Genomic DNA, 17,240 nt, shown 5'->3' with positions numbered 1-17,240 from the left:
TACTATGTATTACTGTTGTACGCTGTAGCTGGAGGTAAGTATAGCTCGGTGGTATATATCCCGAAACGCAGCAATGCTGGTCGGCAATCTCGGGGAATATGCCGAGTCGCAGAACCCAAGTCGAGGCGGCACGGAGAGAATTGCGTCAACATTTCGGGGGTTGTTCACGCGATTTTACTCTTCACTATACCGAGAAAACTCTAGAAAGTTCACGGAAACCATATTTACTCAATTATCATTATTTGGCGATAACTGTCGTGACGAGCTGAACTGTTATATACAATGACTACTAGTTATGAGACCCAGCGTACATATATGTCGTGATTCATTAATCCATCCAGGTTACACTCTTGGTTACCAGGAATTCTTCCAGCCCTTGAGCAGTATTGAACCGGCCCCATCCGCTGTTCTTGACACCGCCGTGTGGCAAGGCGGGTTCGTCGTGAATGGTCATACTGTTGATGTGGACAGCACTATATACGATCAGTATAAATTTCAACGAAACCGGCGGAAGGTTGAAGATTTGAATAAGCTTACCCAGATTGAATCCGCTTGGCCATAGCCAGTCCTTTTCGTAAGTCCTCGGTGAACACGGAAGCCGACAGGCCATATCCACTGCTATTGGCGATTCGAATGGCCTCTTCATCGCTGTCGACTACCATGCACGCCGCCAATGAGGCAAATGCTTCCTCCTGCCAAACCTTCATATCTTCCCTAACGCCACCAAGGAGAACAGGGGCCATGCGAACACCAGCTTCTGGTTGAGCCTCGGACGTCTGGTTCGCAGATCCGTGGATCAAATGGGCACCACTCGATAAGGCATCTGAGATCAGACGCTCGACTCGCGCTTTAGATGCTACATTGACCAAAGTTGGAGGCGGAGAGGATGGGTCGAGGTTCAAATTCAAGGCGTTCTTGAGAGCTTCCATGAAGGTCGGCGCAATGGAGGAGTGGACGAGGATACGATCTGTGGCCATGCAGATTTGACCAGACTGTGGAGTGTTAGAAAGAAAGAAAAAGGAGCGTCTACAGAAAGCACCAGAAATCATCATACGTTCAGATAGGCTCCCGCCAATACACCCTTCACGGCAGTTTCGATGTTCGCATCTGCGCAAACAATAGAGCTGTTCTTTCCTCCGAGTTCCATCAGGCATGGTTTGAGATTCTGGCCGCAGGACCGGGCAATCTGCCTTCCGACGGCTGTACTTCCGGTGAAGTTGATCTTACGCACAGCTGGGTGTTCAATCATAGTGTTGACTACCTGGGGAGCATCTTGGGGCCGACACGATATGAGGTTCAGACAGCCGGCAGGTAAGCCGGCATCTTCAAAAGCACGAGCAAGTGCCCAGTATGAGCAGGGCGAGAGTTCGGAGGATTTCAGGATGGTTGTGTTGCCGGCAGCCAGCGCGCAGGCGGCGGAGCGGACACCAAAAACGTATGGAGCATTCCTAGAGAGTCATTGATCAGCCGTGGAAATTCTCACATGAAGAGCACTTCATCCAGCAAAAACATACCAAGGCACGATGCCCAAGATCACGCCCATAGGCTCCTTGTAAACAATGGCACTCTGACCCTCTTCCTCCACGACGGGCACACTTCCGCAGATGGAGGTAATACGCCCAGCAATGTCCCTCAACATGCGAATACCAAGCGGCACGATAAAGTACTGCGACGCTCCTACATCCGCACCCATCTCTGTCCGCATATACTCCGCATTTTGAACAAGGCGACTTTCCAGGATATCGGCTGCCTTGAGTAAAATATCTCGTCGGACGGTGGGCTTAGTCTGTGACCAGGCTGGGAAGGCTGCTTCGGCGGCTTCAACGGCGCGGGTAGCATCCTGAGGGGAGGCCGAAGCTGTAGCCCAGCAGCGCTGGTTGGTATATGGACTGATGACGTCGAATGTAGACCCAGGCACTTCCTCCTTGCCATTGATAATCAAGGGGATTACCGAGGGAGCAGAGGAACTAGCTTCAGCGGTCATTGTAGTATGGATCGGGGCTTGGTTGCAGAACAGGAGATTAGAAATCAAATTGACAGATACCGTAAGACAAAAAAAGTCAAGATTCTATATATCTAGAACCAGCAATTCTACGAGGTGGAGGGGCATTAAATTTAATAGTATGAGGGGAATCTAGGCACTACATACTACTGTTATACGAAGGACTAAGCCACAATGGCTTTAGCAGTACGGAGTCGTTGGATCCACCCAACAGTCTCGGGCAGCCCGTCTTATTCTTAAGTTGTCATACTCCCACGTAGTCCCTTTAACTATCTGCAACACCCTTTCCTGTGTACTAGAAGATGGATAACTAGATTATCTTCCAAGATCAGTCATAGGAGATTGTGCAAGAAATTATAACCTGATTTTTGACCGTAACGATGGGGTAAGGGTTAACATGGAACACCTCAATGGCATGCAGACCACTACCCCACTGTGTCGAGGGGAGCGCAGGTACTGTGGATAGAAGAGTCCCGAGGGAATGGAATTGCCAATGTCAGAGGGGGAACCGAAAGTCGGTAACTTGCGGGAATTTTTTGTCACCTGAAGAAAACCTAGCGTAGCTAACTCTTAACCTTCCGGGTAAGTCTGGATGACGATCAGACACATCCTCCCACGGCTCAAAACTTTTGAAATAACCAGGTACCACCCACAGAAAGATTTTTGTTCGTGGATCGGTTCAGAGACGATGGAGTAGGGCTGCCACAAGATCCGAATGCGACGTTTCGCTAGCCAGGAGCTTACTCAGACATGGTCCACTTATGGTGGATCTTCTATAGACGGTCAGGACCTCCCACCATTAAGGAGGCGTTAAGGTCAATAAAAGACCCGATTCAGACACTGATCAGTTACTGAAGTGCCGAATGTGTGAAATGATCTGCGCCACGCTAACAATTAGGGTATCCACACCACAAGTGACCAAACCAAGGCAATTGTATAGGACTATTGAATAGTCCCTATCTGCAGATCACCAAAAGCAGAACATTTCTAGAAGTATTACTTTGGTAAGTACTCCGTAGTAGCGTTTGTGTTCGTGATTATAATAACTAGCATTAATAGTGGGGTGTTCATCAGTTTTATATGGGCTTATTGCACGGCATAACGGAGAAAATGAGGTAATCAACAAGCCTCAAACAGAGTTTTTCTATGGAAGAGAGGTTTTAGGACCCAATACTACAGGTACTTGAGGTACTGCCCCTATAAACCTCCTCAAGGACCCTGGTCGGAATTTCTATGACTACCCGTTGGCTGCTGGAATCACGAGAACAAAGGCCCGGCGAAGAAGGAAAAGAAATGCAGATGCCTTAACAGAACACTGCGTACGAGGTCTACCAAGGCTCTTTTCGATAATCACCAAGCGCAAGAGAACGTGCTCAAGTAATGCCCTTACTGGGCCTGAGTTCCATTCTCCAGCCGGTGATTAAGCTAACTAGTCAGACATGGCAGGGTACCTTTCTTACCCACGTGCGTTCTGTGTTTTGTCGGCAAACTTTGGCGTTTACTATCATTGTACAGCCTAGCTTCGTGAACTTTACTACCCAGCATTGAGGCAACAACAGGAAGATTAGTAGCCCAGCCTCTGCGTCCTGCAACTTCTAACGCATATGCTCCTCCTGCCGAACATGTCTTCCTTGCCAAATAGACTAAAGAAGGCCTTACCTAGTTCAGATCAATATGATTCAAGGATCTCCAGTCTCAACACACAGTAGTTTTAGCTGTCAAGATTGGTTGACCAGGAGGCTAGGCTATGTTTCCCCTTTTTATGTAATAGAAATGCAGGCCACTTCCCTAGAGGGGAACATATCCAAGGCATATTGTAGTAGAGCCAAGCTGCCGTAGCCGGGGGTTGTACTCTAAAAGATGACCCGATAATCCGAGATCGACATGCGCTCAGCGCGCAACAATCTTCCGAATCTAAGAGCACATAATGCCCTACCTTCGTTTCCTTGACCACATTAGGAACTGTGGCCGAACTATGGATTCACTACATGCCGGCTGAGCCCTGGAGATTCTTCTCACAGTGCTTATATCAGAACAGAACCATCCATTTCGATTCATCAGAATAGCGCCAATGGACCGAGGAGAAAGTTGAAAGCGATCTTAGAGTAGGGTCGTGTCAAACACATGGTTTGGGTCGCTGAGGGTACTCAAAAAGTAGATGTGCGGATGGAGATGTGGGGGTACTGGTATCAAACGACGGATCGCCCGGAGCCCTGAGGAAATGGAATAGGAGACAAGGTTTGAATCAGAAGAGATTTCTGCCCTCTACTTCGGTTCTCCTTCTCCCCAGTTCGCTTGTATTGCGGGAGTTGATCGGATAGCTCGCCTATTCTTCTCGAGACTGTTTTCCTCTCTCTCATTCAGCCGTTGACCGTCAAAGGTTACATCGGCATGTTTATCAAACTCTATACATACTTCAAAGTTCAAAGTCTAGCTAGTCTATCGTTGTCTGAGATAATATTAGTCTTGAATTGACAGGCACTAGCCTACTATTTAGCTGCATTCCATAGAACTCGCCACGACTAAAACCAAATAGTGTATCGTTAGGGTTCAACACCAGAATGATCGTCGCTGGAGCCGGTGGGGACAAAATTGTTGCCACGAGGCCGCGGTTTCTTCAAAGGCCGCGTTGCCATCCCAAATCAGATTGTATACTTCGGTATTCTTATGTCATCCCTGCGGGTCTTCAGGTCCCACTGTCTCGCAGGGGCTCCATGGGGCCTGTATCACTTCCAATGATATCCCGGTGTTGCCCTAACTCACCAGCTCGTCTACCTACGAACTGTGCATCTTCAATCCTGGATTTAGGGACAGACCCATAGTATTATTCCCACCTTTCCGGATTTTCCTGTGCCTAGAGTGCTTGGATGATGGGCGTAAAATGTAGTATATCTGCCGTGGGCCCCATACCCGCCTGCTGGCCTTGGTTCTTCAGGATCCTGTGTCTTCCTCCGACTAGTCTCGCACAGCAGCAGTTTATTCTGCTCTTCTGAGACTGGGGATATTCTTTATAACTATCTACTAGTAGAAGAGGGGCATTGCCGTTATCACCCCTCTCTACGCATGTCATTCCTTTGAATATAGTCACCCCAATTTCTCTCAACCAGTAACCTACGCGCTCTACAGTCTTCTCTTTCCCCGCTTTATAGCCAGTCATTCCTTTCACACTTTCACCATGGCAGTTACCTCAAGGGGAGCTGAGATGATATGCATTGTCTCGGTGTTGGTTGGTCTATCCCTAATATCAGTTATCATGCGAGTCTTCGCCCGAATGAAACGAAGCATTGGGTTGGGCATGGATGACTACCTCTGCTTTCTATCAATGGCTCTTTTAATTGCTATGCTCATTGAATTAGTGCTATGTAAGCATTGTGAAACCCACTGTCCTGGATTAGTTGCTGACTGTCATGCAAAGGGGTCACTATCGGAGGCAATGGAGCCCACATGGCAGACCTAGATACGACAACATTGATGAACTTCTCAAAGGTATGAACAGTTACCACCTGGTCCTGACCAATGTCTCTCGGGCAATACTTACCAAACCATAGATATTCCTCGCAAACCAGTTCACATACTTCGTACTCTGCCCCGCCATCAAAATCTCCATCATATGTTTCTACCGTCGAATTTTCACCATGAAGCCCTTCCAATGGGTAACATTCGCACTCAACACCCTAATCGCCGCCTGGGGAGCCGGTATCTTCCTAGCCTGCGCCCTCCAATGTCGCCCGTTGAAGGGCTACTGGGATAAGAGCATCGACGGCCACTGCTTCGACGGGAACAAATTCTTCATCGTCAACCAAGGCTTTAACGTCCTTATGGACTTCGTAATCCTCTTCCTGCCAATCCCCATGATCTGGGGCCTGCAGCGCGCATGGCAGGACAAACTCGCCCTGAACGGTGTCTTCGCCATCGGTGGCTTCGTCTGCTTTGCCAGTATCTACCGCATTGTCGTCCTCTTCTGGATCAAACCAGATGATACCACCTACACCGTCTACCAGGCGGCTCTCTGGACCCATATCGAGCCCTCGGTCGGTCTGATCTGCTCCTGTCTCCCCATCATCCGCGGCCTGTTCCCGAGATTCAAGATCCCCGGCACTCGTCGCTATGCTACCGCGCCGTACTATATCAATACCGATATCAGCACCTCCAATTTTGCCATGTCTAGCCCTAAGTCGCCTGCCTCGGCGTACTTTAAGATGATGGAGGAGGGTACAGTATCCCGTGCTACGAGTGATTCTAATGTCCCCATTGATAAGAATTATCTGGGTCCTATGGGGATTGCGGTTCGTACAGATTTCACCGTTAGCAAGGACTCGGCTTCTGTGAAGTCTCATTCTTGATCCTGTGGGTTATTTTGTGATGACTGGTGCCTTGTGTCAGCCCGTGTCCCGTGATTCTATGGACATTTCGTTCTTTATTGCCTCATTTTTACGACCTTATCTTTACGACCTATCATGTCTTACTGTCTTTCGCTATGGCTCAGTGCCCCGACTTTTTCTTTGCATGTTTTTTTTTCTAGCGTACCTATCGTGTCTAGACTACTTTGTGTGGAGTTCTGTATACTCTGATATCGATGTAATATACCCTGAGAAGTACCTTAATGTTCGAGTTTATTTTCTAGGATCGACATGTCAGAATCGTATTGTGTTGCTATAACTGGTGGTATCCATCGTTCATTCTTCGTAAATCCTCCGCTCTCAGTGTACGGTCTGTCCAACTGCAAAGCCCTGAAATTACAAACCAAGGTCAGATGTCCTGCACTGTTTGTAGTAGAAGCGATGATGTGTGTACATACCGGGAATGCGTCCGTGATACTGGTCGCTACTCTTTCCACATCTTCCGCGAGTCCTTGCACCCCGGCATCCCATTGCCTAATATGCCTCCCTGTACCGGCTGTGCTCGATTCAAAGTAGATGATCCCATCGATCTGATCAATGCTGCCGCTCAACCGGCCTTGTTCAACCATCCGCGCCGCATAGGCCTCAGCCTTCTCACCTGCCGTTAGATCCCCACTTGCCTGGAGTCCCAGGATAGCGCCCAGCGCGTCCGTAGTAATATTCTCATACAACTTACTCGCCGCGACGAGGTTATGTTCAACCACCGCCTTATCGAGAACAGTAGTACCGTCCGCTGTCTGCGCAAGTTGGTGAGGGGCCAACCTCTGCGAAAAAGCTGCGACTTCAGCCGGAGTCAATAGTCGGTCCAAGAACATCTTCTCCAAAATACCAAATTCCTCCACAGACGTCGCCCGGTCATCCTTGTACAACGTCGCCAGAATCCGGGAGCGCTGCGGACCAGCCGGGCCCAGGACCGCACAGCGGATGGCGGCCGCCAAAGCCTGCAGACGATCGCTCTCATCGACGCCGGCCGCTAGACTCACACTGAAGTATTCTTGGCTGGCATCGAGGAACTTCCTCCGAGCGTCTAAAATGCGGGCCTGGGAAAGTTTGAAATGTAGCTTCAACTCTTGATCTTCGATCTTGCTGGGTAGGTTCTTGATTCGGTTGAGAACTGCCTCCGCACTGGTTGTATCGTCTTCCTCTAGGTATAGCCGCACGATTCGGATCCATAGTCGCACTTTTGCTGCGTCGGATACCAGGCGTTGTGAGCTATCGATGTGAATCCCTTGTAGTGTCCGCGCGGCTGCGACGTATTCTTCTTCGACCTCGTATGCGTCTGCGAGGAGTTCGCGAATCTGGGCATCTTGTTCTTCGACGGATGTGGAGCGAGATTGGAGGAGTGTGATGGCGTGTTGGCCTACTTTGATCTGGGTCTCGGGGTTCAGTTTCCGGAGAATGTCAATGAACGCGTCAAGGAGTGGGCGGGCGGCCACGATGCTGATGTCTTCGCTGAGGATGGAGTCGAGATAGAAAGTTAGATCTTGAGACAGCTGGTCTCCAGATGATGTTGAGGCAACGTCGGACAGAAGGTCGTTGTAAAGCTGTAGCTTGTTTTGGGGATTAGCGGACGATTCAATCTCCGCGAGAGCGGAGGTGATCTTCTGAGAAGCCATAGGAGAGGTTCTCGGGCAAGATGGCGAATTCTTTGAGATGAAATAGGAGGTATTATATGTTTCACGCTTTGCTTAAGAGGTTGACTATTATTTGTCTTGTGGGATTGGTGTGACGGAGAAGATGTACATTAAACTCACTGCGGGCACAAACGATGTCAAGCTTACAGAGTAGCTTATCGATAAGAGGGGCTGAAGGGTGCAACAATAGCATCACCACCATGCGGGTGGTTTCTACCTTGAGAATTCCTTTGGCGAGCTTCAAGTCTATGTTGCCTTGCAGCCTTGTTTAATTGACTATTTTATTGTCCTACCGTAGTACAATGCTCCATACACACTTTTGCTTAGAGGATACTCAGCGCAGAACTCATTGATGGTTTTCACCTTCGTGAAAAAAAGTATATGTTGGGTATATTCTCTATATTATATTTGAACATAGGCTAGAGCGGATGGCTTATAGATCCATTTAACTCGGGTCTCGCATATTGGGGCTTCATGTCGAGTAACGGTGTGATTATTGTTTATATTGAAGACTATTTAAATGAACTGAAAGGCGGTTAAAGATGCCGCCACCGCCTTTGGCCGACCCGCCGCTCGGCAGCTCCCTCTGCAGTTAGAGCAGACGCATGGCAAGTGTTTCAACATCACGTCACACCACCGACTACATACCGTCTAGAACATCGGTTGTCGCCCAGATTGTTCTAATACGCGGTCGCATTGACCGATACCACCAGTTGGTGAAATCTCACATTCTTATTTGTTTGTGTCGGCGGTTAGCGCCATGGTTCCCCAAATCAAACAGGACCCCGACGCGGCATCACCATATATCAAACCCGACCCGGACAGCAAAGATGCTATTCTCGACGACATTGACGATGAAGATCTGTATGAAGATGCCGGCGATTTAGACTTTACAAACGCTGCACAGAGCGTATGGCTCTCCCGCATTCCTCGAACGCTCTGGGAGCATTGGTCCAACCTCGACGACGATGAAGAAATTCAGGTCGGGACAGTTCGGATTGAGGGCCCGCTAAACGATATCAAAAGGGTATGTAATGTTTATAGATGGGCAGTGCTTGCGTCGCGGTCATTACTTGTGTGGTGTTATTTCTTAAGGACGTTGCCTGACAGGCGAATCTTTCTAGGTCAGTTTGCGTATCAATGAACGAGAGGATAACCACGACATCCCCAAAGATTACCTACTGCAACGGCAAACAATAAACACAGAACAAGTATCCACTCATTCTACGCAAAATACGTATTTATTCACAGAAAAGGACATTCCCGGCCATGAGAATCGGATGATCACTTTTGGCGAGGCGCGGTCAGCCCTGTACGAGTCGATGAAGCGAGAAGCCAAGAAGAAGGAGCGAAAGAAGAAGTGGGAGCCTTATGTCCGGAAGACGGTACCTAGTATGTTCTCTTTAGCTGGTCTAGAACGGATGAAGAGATAATGCTTACACTGTGACAGAACAAACTGCCCTTGTAGGCAGTGTTTCCGAGGAGTTCAACTGCCTTCCTGTGGAAAATGAAGAATTCCGGCTACTCTCAGAACAGAAGGTCTTGCAATCTCTCAAACCGAAACGCGAAACCGTCTTCATCGACAAGGTACCTGGAAAGCTCCTTCAGGCCAGAAATGTTTTACCGGGAGAAAAGGGCGCCTTCGTGGTAAGTAGCCTGCAGCCTTCGTATACGCCTTTTCTTTATGTTGATCTAATGTCGATACAGCAAGCAACAAAGGGGGCAAAGCTCAAACCTCAAGAAAACAAGACAACGCGTATGCCACAAAACGAGCTTCTGGATCTCATTTATCAGTGTTTCCGAGAGTACAGGTACTGGCCATTTAAGGCGCTCAAAGCGAGACTCCGACAGCCCGAGGCGTATCTTAAGCAAACATTGGAGATGATTGGTCACCTGGTCAAATCCGGCGATTTTGCTATGACTTGGGAGCTGAAACCAGAAGCGAAAGAGAGCAGCTATGCGAATGCGTTGTCATATGGCGATGCAAAGGAAGAGATGGCACCTGGTGCTGACTACAACTTCGACGACGCCTCCGAGGAGGAAGCGACACCTGGGATGTTTACAGATAACGACGATATGCAATTTGAGAACGTTCCCTAGAGACTATTGGATCGATGTAGCATAAGCAAGGCCATGGCGTTTGTCTTGGGTTCTATTTTGGGTTGATTTCATAAAGGCCATTCTGGTATTATTAATTGTGGGCTTAGATGCCAACCCATAGTATAAAAACAAATGCATCAATTCACAAACAATGAGTGAAGCTAGTTTAAGATTTGAGTGAGTAGTTAAGTTGGTTAATGTACGAGTTCTTTGTAAGAGTGACCTAATTGAAGCTTACCTGGGCCCCACGTGACCGCACCCGCCACAGGTCAATCATCTTTCCACTTGCATCAACATTAACAGTCGCTATTCTTTTGTCATCACATTCCTAACCACTCTGTAAAGGACAGAACAAATTTAGTGCATGTGGCCTACTAACTGTGAATGTTAGCCATACCTCTTTAGTGACCATGACAGAAGATCAGGACCTGATGGCCAAGATCAGCCAGCTTGCTGGTAAGCATACATGACGCGCACTTAATAATAATAATTCCGCCCACTCATATCAGATAGGCCAGATCAATAGACACAAGACCCAGAACCCCCAGACATCAACGCCTTACGGTAGTGATTACCAATCAGGTCATTATGTAGCACGCCATGTACCTTCTCGAGGGCGTCCCGGTTGGGCGCCATATCGCGGACGACCATATGGACGAGGCCGTGGCGCTGCTCCTCACCGACACCGTACACTCGTTCTCAACAATACAGCAACATCAGGGACACCAGGTGGTGCGACACCCTCTACTAACTCTGGGATGGATGTTGATAGTGAGAGTCGATCGACAACGCCAAATGGATGGGTTGCCAAGCGCGACCGACACATGCAGTTGATCAACTCTGCTATATACGACCAAGAAGCGCAGGCGAGAGCGAAGGCTATGGAGGAGAGTCGCAAGGCTAAGGAGCAGAAAAAATCAGAGATCGAGCGGGCCAAAGTACTCAGATACGCGCAGGGTGTCGGTAGGCAGTATCCCGGCCCCGCCACTCCCCAGGTTGCTCCAGGGCCGTCGGCGGAGTATCAGGTCTACCTCAACGACATACCTTTCCGTGTCTCACGAGGCGGTAGTAAATTGATTAGGGTGTCTGGTGCGGCTTTCTCTGCTGCCACACTGACCAAGCGGGCTGGCTTACTGTTAATAGATGATCCGAATACTGTCAACAATACACCAAAGAGGGTAACCATTGCTGGTGTTACATTTGTTCGGAGCAAAAATGGGAATCTCCATCGTCTTGGCGCGGTTACTTCGAAAAGGTGATTGTGCTGCTCCGCATACTAAGATTGGACACTCACAGCAAGTACAGAAAGCCCAATGCGACTAAGAAGAACGAGCTTTGCCGAAGATTCACTACGACCGGTAACGATGATTTCCCTTCGACAAACCTGAAATTTATTTCTCAATGTCGTTTATGTCTACAAAGCCCGTGCTAATTGGAACGTGATCTCCTAGGTACCTGCTACAAAGGACCATCCTGTCTCTACGTTCATGACCCAGATAAGGTTGCGCTGTGCAAAGACTTCCTCCAAACTGGTGATTGCACTGCAGGTATAAGTTGCGATCTTTCCCATGAGCCTTCGCCCCACAGATCCCCTACTTGTATGCATTTCCTCCGAGGTCGCTGCTCCAACCCGGAGTGCCGATATGCCCATATCCGGTTGACTCCTGGCGCACCAGTTTGCAGAGATTTTGCAAATCTGGGTTACTGCGAGAAGGGCGCTAATTGCGACCAACGACATGTACATGAGTGTCCTGATTATGCCAACACGGGTGTATGCAACAAGAAACGTTGTCGCCTGCCCCATGTTGATCGTGCAGGACAGATTCGGAAAAATACTGGTGCTAACAAGGTCGATGCCACGAATGACGACGACTCTGACGCCTCTAGTGAGGATGAAGAGTACGATGAAATCGATTCTGATGATGTTGACTCAGACGATCTTGACGAGGATGAGCCGGAACTCATCATAAAAACAGACGGCAGTAACGATCTTTCGCAGCAGCAGGATTTCATCCGCTTCTAATTGTACATGCTCACTAACTGCACATAGCTGCAAGAATAGTGTAATTGAGGATTTGGTTGGCCTTATCAGGGAAGATGATAAAAAAACAAGAGAGAGCGAAACAGGAAAGAAGAAGAAAAAAAAGAAAATAAAAGGGGAAGAAGATGGACGAATCAAAATCCAGTAATTGGGAGGTTATCTTCTTTGGATTTTGTTGCTTTATGCCTTACGAAGTGAAGTTTTCTGCTCGCAAAAGAAGTTACCGATACCCATACAGCATGTTTCACGACTTGTCTATTTGTCTGGTGGGCGGAGAAGGCTTGACGATGGTTTGAATTGTTTCATGGGCGGCAATCTACAAGCTGATAAGGAGGCGCTGTAGTATTACTCGGTGCTCTTGACTAGAGATCAGGAATAGATACTAGGATGGTAATGGCACTTCCTTAATTTCAATGCAATTTTTATTAATATGGTTTCCTGCCTTGCACCTGTGGACAAACCTGTGACCATGAACGTGACAGAAATGCAACCGTCTCCTATCACGCAAGCACTAAAGAAATCCCCCGTGACCATGCCGCAAGGTTCTCAATTGCATGGAGCTTAAGTTGCATCTTATCCCCCATCCTGAGATAAGACTGGCTCTATAAATATCGCCTCCTCCCCACCTCAACTTGACTTGTTCCGTAAGGCCTTAATTGCTTCTCCCAGCGTACAAGGATATCCCAAATATACCCCATAGCTCTCCTAGCCACAAGTATACCCGATCTGCACCCAAGATGGGCTCCAACAATTCGAAATTGGCCCCTACCAATAAGAAAATAAACGAAAAGCCCGCTTGTGCAACCACGGCGACTATGAAATTAAAGCAGATAGCATCGGGAAGCGGCAGCTTGGACACCCATCATGAACATGAGGCCCGTACATGACCCTGCCCCTTGTCTATCCATGCCCAAGCAGTTACAAAAATAGTTTACAATGGGCGCTGATCAAACTAGCACCTCCGTACAATGCGGACGACGACCGGGCGAGAAGTCTCGCGATCCCGCAGCTGAAAGATTGGGAAGAGCTTCTCCTCAGTTCCGACAAGGTAGTAAAACCTATATCTTGCACATCAGATTAGGGAATACTACATTGATTGCTAGATATCTAATCCGGTTGCTTACCCAGAACCGTCTGGCCATTCTTAGTTTCGCCACCAATCCCTATTCGCAGATTCTTACCAATCAGTCTGCTATGCAGGCTGTAGATAGGCCGGTTTTCAATGTCAAGATCCCGTTGGAAGGCGCCCCGATCACGAATCAGCGCTCGTCAGGCCGCTGCTGGCTGTTTGCAGCGACGAATGTCTTCCGGGTGCCACTCATGAAGAAGTATAACCTGAAGGAGTTTGAGCTCAGTCAGGCATACCTCTTCTACTGGGATAAGATCGAGAAGGCCAATTGGTTCATGGAGAAAATCATAGAGACGGCGGATGAGGACCTGTCCAGTCGGTTGGTGCAGAAGTTGCTGGAGGACCCCGTCACGGACGGGGGCCAATGGGATATGGTGGCGAACCTGGTGGGCAAGTATGGCTTGGTGCCTCACGACATCTACCCGGATAACTTTAGTGCCCAGAACAGTGCGAAGATGAACTGGCTCGTGACGGTGAAGCTACGAGAGCATGCGTTGACACTGCGGCGGTTGGCGCAAAGTCAGCCCGAGAGGCTGGCGAGACAGAAGGATGAGTTTCTGAAAGAGATCCACTCCCTGGTGACTATCATGTTGGGCCCGCCACCGAGTCCAAGTGAGGCCTTCCACTGGGAGTACTATGATGCCGATGGCAAATTTCAGGAAGTATACGATAGCCCGCAGGGATTTGCGAGACAGGCCTCTACGCAACTGGCCCGAGGAGATGTTGATCCCCGGAGGATGTTGAGCTTGGTCAATGACCCACGGAATGAGTACGGCCGATTGTTGACAGTCGATAAACTGGGTAATGTAGTGGGAGGACGTCCGATCACGTACGTCAATGTGGACATGAAGGTGAGTTCCTACGGAAAACCTTGTGTTTCAACGGTGACCAACGCATCCCTAGACGATCAAAGCCGCTGCAATTGCAATGCTTCGTGCAGGGCACCCTGTTTTCTTTGGTTGCGATGTTGGAAAGTTCTACGACGCCAAGCTTGGGGTGATGGATCAGTGGCTGCTAGACCTCAGATTGGGATTCAATACCACGCTGCGCATGGATAAGGCACAAAGACTGAATACCGGCGAGTCATCCATGACCCATGCGATGGTGCTGACAGGCGTTCATGTCGAGAAGGGCCAGCCGGTGCGATGGCGGGTGCAGAACTCCTGGGGTGAAGCCGTGGGAGACAAGGGTTGGTTTGTCATGGCAGATGAGTGGATGGACGAGTTTACGTATCAGGTAGTGGTTGACTCTCGGTTTGTTTCCAAAGAGGTGCGAGATATTCTAAATCAGGAACCAGAGGTCTTGCCACGATGGGACCCGATGGGAGTTCTTGCGTGACGAGTGACCAATCGTAGAAATATACGATAGTTGGCAGATCTACAATATTCTCCGTCATAGAGCGTATGTGAAGGACAAAGGAGGTCGAGGAGACTTTACCGCATGCTCACCCGTCCTCTGCCTCGCAGTAGAGAAGCCACATAATGCGACAACCTGAAACTCAACAAGCCCATCAGTAATGCTCCGAGAAAACATGAAACAGAGTGTAATCCTGAATTTGCGCGTTCTGGGGCATCACCAGTGGTGCCACAAGTTGTCAAACTTGTCAAACCATGTGACTCACACCCTCATTCAGATTCTGCTGCACCCCATAGGCAAGGTACACACTCGCCCAAGGAAACGTCTGAGTGTCAGTCTACCCGTACGTCCCTATGCAAGTCTAAGGTAGGTAGGATCCCATGGTGATCTGATCACCATCTGTGCCTGATGACCCCCTGTACGATTATTGGTCCAATCAGAGCATGGAGGATCAGGAAACACCAACCGGCCAATAGCAACAATTCCTTCAACACCGATATTTCGTCGAACCGATGAGATATTCGTGGTTAGCTTCTGGGGAAGATGGAGCTTGGATCCGATAGGGAGACATTCGAGAATATTGCTAGGATCCACACGGCTAATTTCGCTTGGGTTAATAATTGACTTGATGATATCAGCTTCAGAGAGAGACATGTTCTGGTGGTCGACGTTGACCGCCGTCTATACCGATGTACTCCGTAGATCAGAACGTTTTTTTTTTAGGGTTTCCTGCCCGTTTAGGCCTCTCTTATTCAAGAGGTTACTAAAGTAAGATACATGTGACAGGTAATATCAAGCCCTCTTCACTCTCGTACATACTAAAATCTGAATAATGTATCTTATCTCCACGGTTCCATACTCCTGGTCTCGGTGGCTTGCTGTCGAACAGCATAGTAATTCTGTAGATCAAGCATGGTATGCAGATTCCCATGTTGGGCAACAAACTGCACCCTGCACACGAGTCCGAGCATAAAAAGAGTCAAAAGCACTCTGGACCCACTGCACCGGTGTCCTTTGACTGGACCTGTCCGTAAGCTCCCCGAAAATGGTAGAGAAACCGCGAGGTGTGGACAATGTCGGTATCAGCGGTATAGTTGACTCTCGAGTCTCGGCACAGTCTCCGTTTGATTCGGCCTCGTCGCAATGAGGCGAAAAAAAAGGGGGGGATCCGAAACCTTCTCCCAGAATGATGAATTCTTGCATGTAGTAAATTGCGACTACCTACTATTATGGAGCAAGTCACGGGAAGAGTATAGCAGAGGGACTGGGGGCAACTCCACCAACGCTGCATCGAGCCCTACAATTGGGTCAACCACTCTTGTTCACCGCCATGATGGCCATTTCCGCATCGCCATCCTAATGGAACATACCACACCTAACATGGAAGGCTAAGACAAGTTATTTCCTTTTTTTTTTTTTTCTTTTCTTCCGGCACAAGGTAACAGTTACGGAGATTAAGCGATGGCAAATAATGGAGAGAGAGAGAAGAAAAAATAGCATCGCACTCAAGTCACATGTAACTCTGCAGTGTTCCTGAATGGCACGAAGAAGTGGTACAGTATACTAACAGAACGGCCGAACGACCGAACGAGTTGGTACAATAGTAAATTATGATTTGCCTCAGGATATGTCGAGTCCTGCTATGTTTCAAAGAGCAGGGCTTGGGATCCGATTGGGTTCGTTCCGTTTGTACATCCCTACCTGGCCTTTGTTGTCGGTTCCTGATTTGCATTTGGATATCAATCCTCATGATGGGCTCCGGCAGTTTGGCACGAAGGATTCGAACAACATGGCCGGCTGCATGCAACGGCCGTAGGGATGGGCTCGACGCTTCAATTGCTTCCTCTCACCTAATTTGTTTTTGATTTCTTCTTTGAACACCCCGATACGCATTTCACGCGATTATCGCGAGTAACCCTACACCCTCAGCAATCTCACCCCAACCGTGCGAGGCCAAAAAGCTCGGACAATTGTTCTCAAAGAAACGTGGCAGCAGCGTGCTACTTCCTCACCATCTTGCCTCATTACCTACATCTAGACTAGTAGTCCCCATTCTCCATACCCATGCACGCACGTACACATACTACCCCATCGAGTCTAGAGGACCGTCAAACCTGAAACACCCATGATGTAGTGCACTACCGGAAGGGGAAATCGTCCAGAGAAGCAGACGGTGCTTCGAGAAGACCACAAGGGGAATCTGGAGTGAGTCATACCTACTGCGTTGGGGGATGTGGGTCAGCTCGTCCTCTTTGTTTCGTCTCATTGAAGGGAGCCTTCTGTATTCTCTGTGGATCGCACTTCCTTAGTCGGCCTTAGCTAGTAACTTAGGTCACTCATGCTATAGGTAGCGTTGACTTTCCTGTTAGGTCGTGTGCTAGTCCAGAGGAAACAAAAAAGAAAGTGGGTAGGGAGGATCTATGGATCGCCGCCCTGCTTACTATTTTCTACCTGATAGACGGATTTAGGGAACACGTTTTCCCTTTAGGGTGGTCGGAAGTTGCTATTCGGTTGGGGACGATTCTCTTCTACAATTGTTTTTTGCGATTTCGGCCGAAAAGTGGTATTTTCACTATGA

General features: G+C 48.7%; 6 protein-coding genes across 6 annotated transcripts; 4 read left to right on the top strand and 2 right to left on the bottom strand.

The window, feature by feature from the left end:
- Positions 1–328: 328 nt before the first annotated feature.
- On the bottom strand, positions 329–1,984 carry ABOM_000465 (aldehyde dehydrogenase; the record flags this gene model as incomplete). Its single annotated transcript, XM_022527595.1, has 4 exons — positions 329–473; positions 538–992; positions 1,055–1,448; positions 1,515–1,984. 4 exons carry the CDS (start codon positions 1,982–1,984, stop codon positions 329–331), a joined length of 1,464 nt encoding a protein of 487 aa, XP_022394610.1.
- Positions 1,985–5,177: 3,193 nt separating this feature from the next.
- Positions 5,178–6,345, top strand: ABOM_000464 (uncharacterized protein; the record flags this gene model as incomplete). Its single annotated transcript, XM_022527594.1, has 3 exons — positions 5,178–5,364; positions 5,418–5,488; positions 5,551–6,345. The coding sequence occupies 3 exons, from the start codon at positions 5,178–5,180 to the stop codon at positions 6,343–6,345; spliced, it is 1,053 nt and encodes a 350-aa protein (XP_022394611.1).
- Positions 6,346–6,702: 357 nt separating this feature from the next.
- ABOM_000463 (COP9 signalosome complex subunit 4) lies at positions 6,703–8,018 on the bottom strand (the record flags this gene model as incomplete). The annotated part of the gene is made up of 2 exons (XM_022527593.1): positions 6,703–6,732; positions 6,801–8,018. 2 exons carry the CDS (start codon positions 8,016–8,018, stop codon positions 6,703–6,705), a joined length of 1,248 nt encoding a protein of 415 aa, XP_022394608.1.
- Positions 8,019–8,796: 778 nt separating this feature from the next.
- On the top strand, positions 8,797–10,136 carry ABOM_000462 (transcription factor IIF subunit TFG2; the record flags this gene model as incomplete). The annotated part of the gene is made up of 4 exons (XM_022527592.1): positions 8,797–9,063; positions 9,161–9,428; positions 9,487–9,683; positions 9,744–10,136. The coding sequence occupies 4 exons, from the start codon at positions 8,797–8,799 to the stop codon at positions 10,134–10,136; spliced, it is 1,125 nt and encodes a 374-aa protein (XP_022394609.1).
- A 410-nt stretch (positions 10,137–10,546) lies between these two features.
- On the top strand, positions 10,547–12,159 carry ABOM_000461 (CCCH zinc finger protein; the record flags this gene model as incomplete). Its single annotated transcript, XM_022527591.1, has 4 exons — positions 10,547–10,592; positions 10,650–11,391; positions 11,442–11,494; positions 11,588–12,159. 4 exons carry the CDS (start codon positions 10,547–10,549, stop codon positions 12,157–12,159), a joined length of 1,413 nt encoding a protein of 470 aa, XP_022394606.1.
- Positions 12,160–13,060: 901 nt separating this feature from the next.
- Positions 13,061–14,644, top strand: ABOM_000460 (C1 family peptidase; the record flags this gene model as incomplete). Its single annotated transcript, XM_022527590.1, has 3 exons — positions 13,061–13,225; positions 13,306–14,157; positions 14,210–14,644. The coding sequence occupies 3 exons, from the start codon at positions 13,061–13,063 to the stop codon at positions 14,642–14,644; spliced, it is 1,452 nt and encodes a 483-aa protein (XP_022394607.1).
- Positions 14,645–17,240: the final 2,596 nt, after the last annotated feature.

This window comes from Aspergillus bombycis (genome assembly GCF_001792695.1).
Source record: "Aspergillus bombycis strain NRRL26010 chromosome Unknown contig00002, whole genome shotgun sequence".
Lineage (NCBI taxonomy): Eukaryota > Fungi > Ascomycota > Eurotiomycetes > Eurotiales > Aspergillaceae > Aspergillus > Aspergillus bombycis.
The sequence above is the reverse complement of the archived record's forward strand: the minus strand, read 5'-3'. Positions and strand labels throughout refer to the sequence as shown.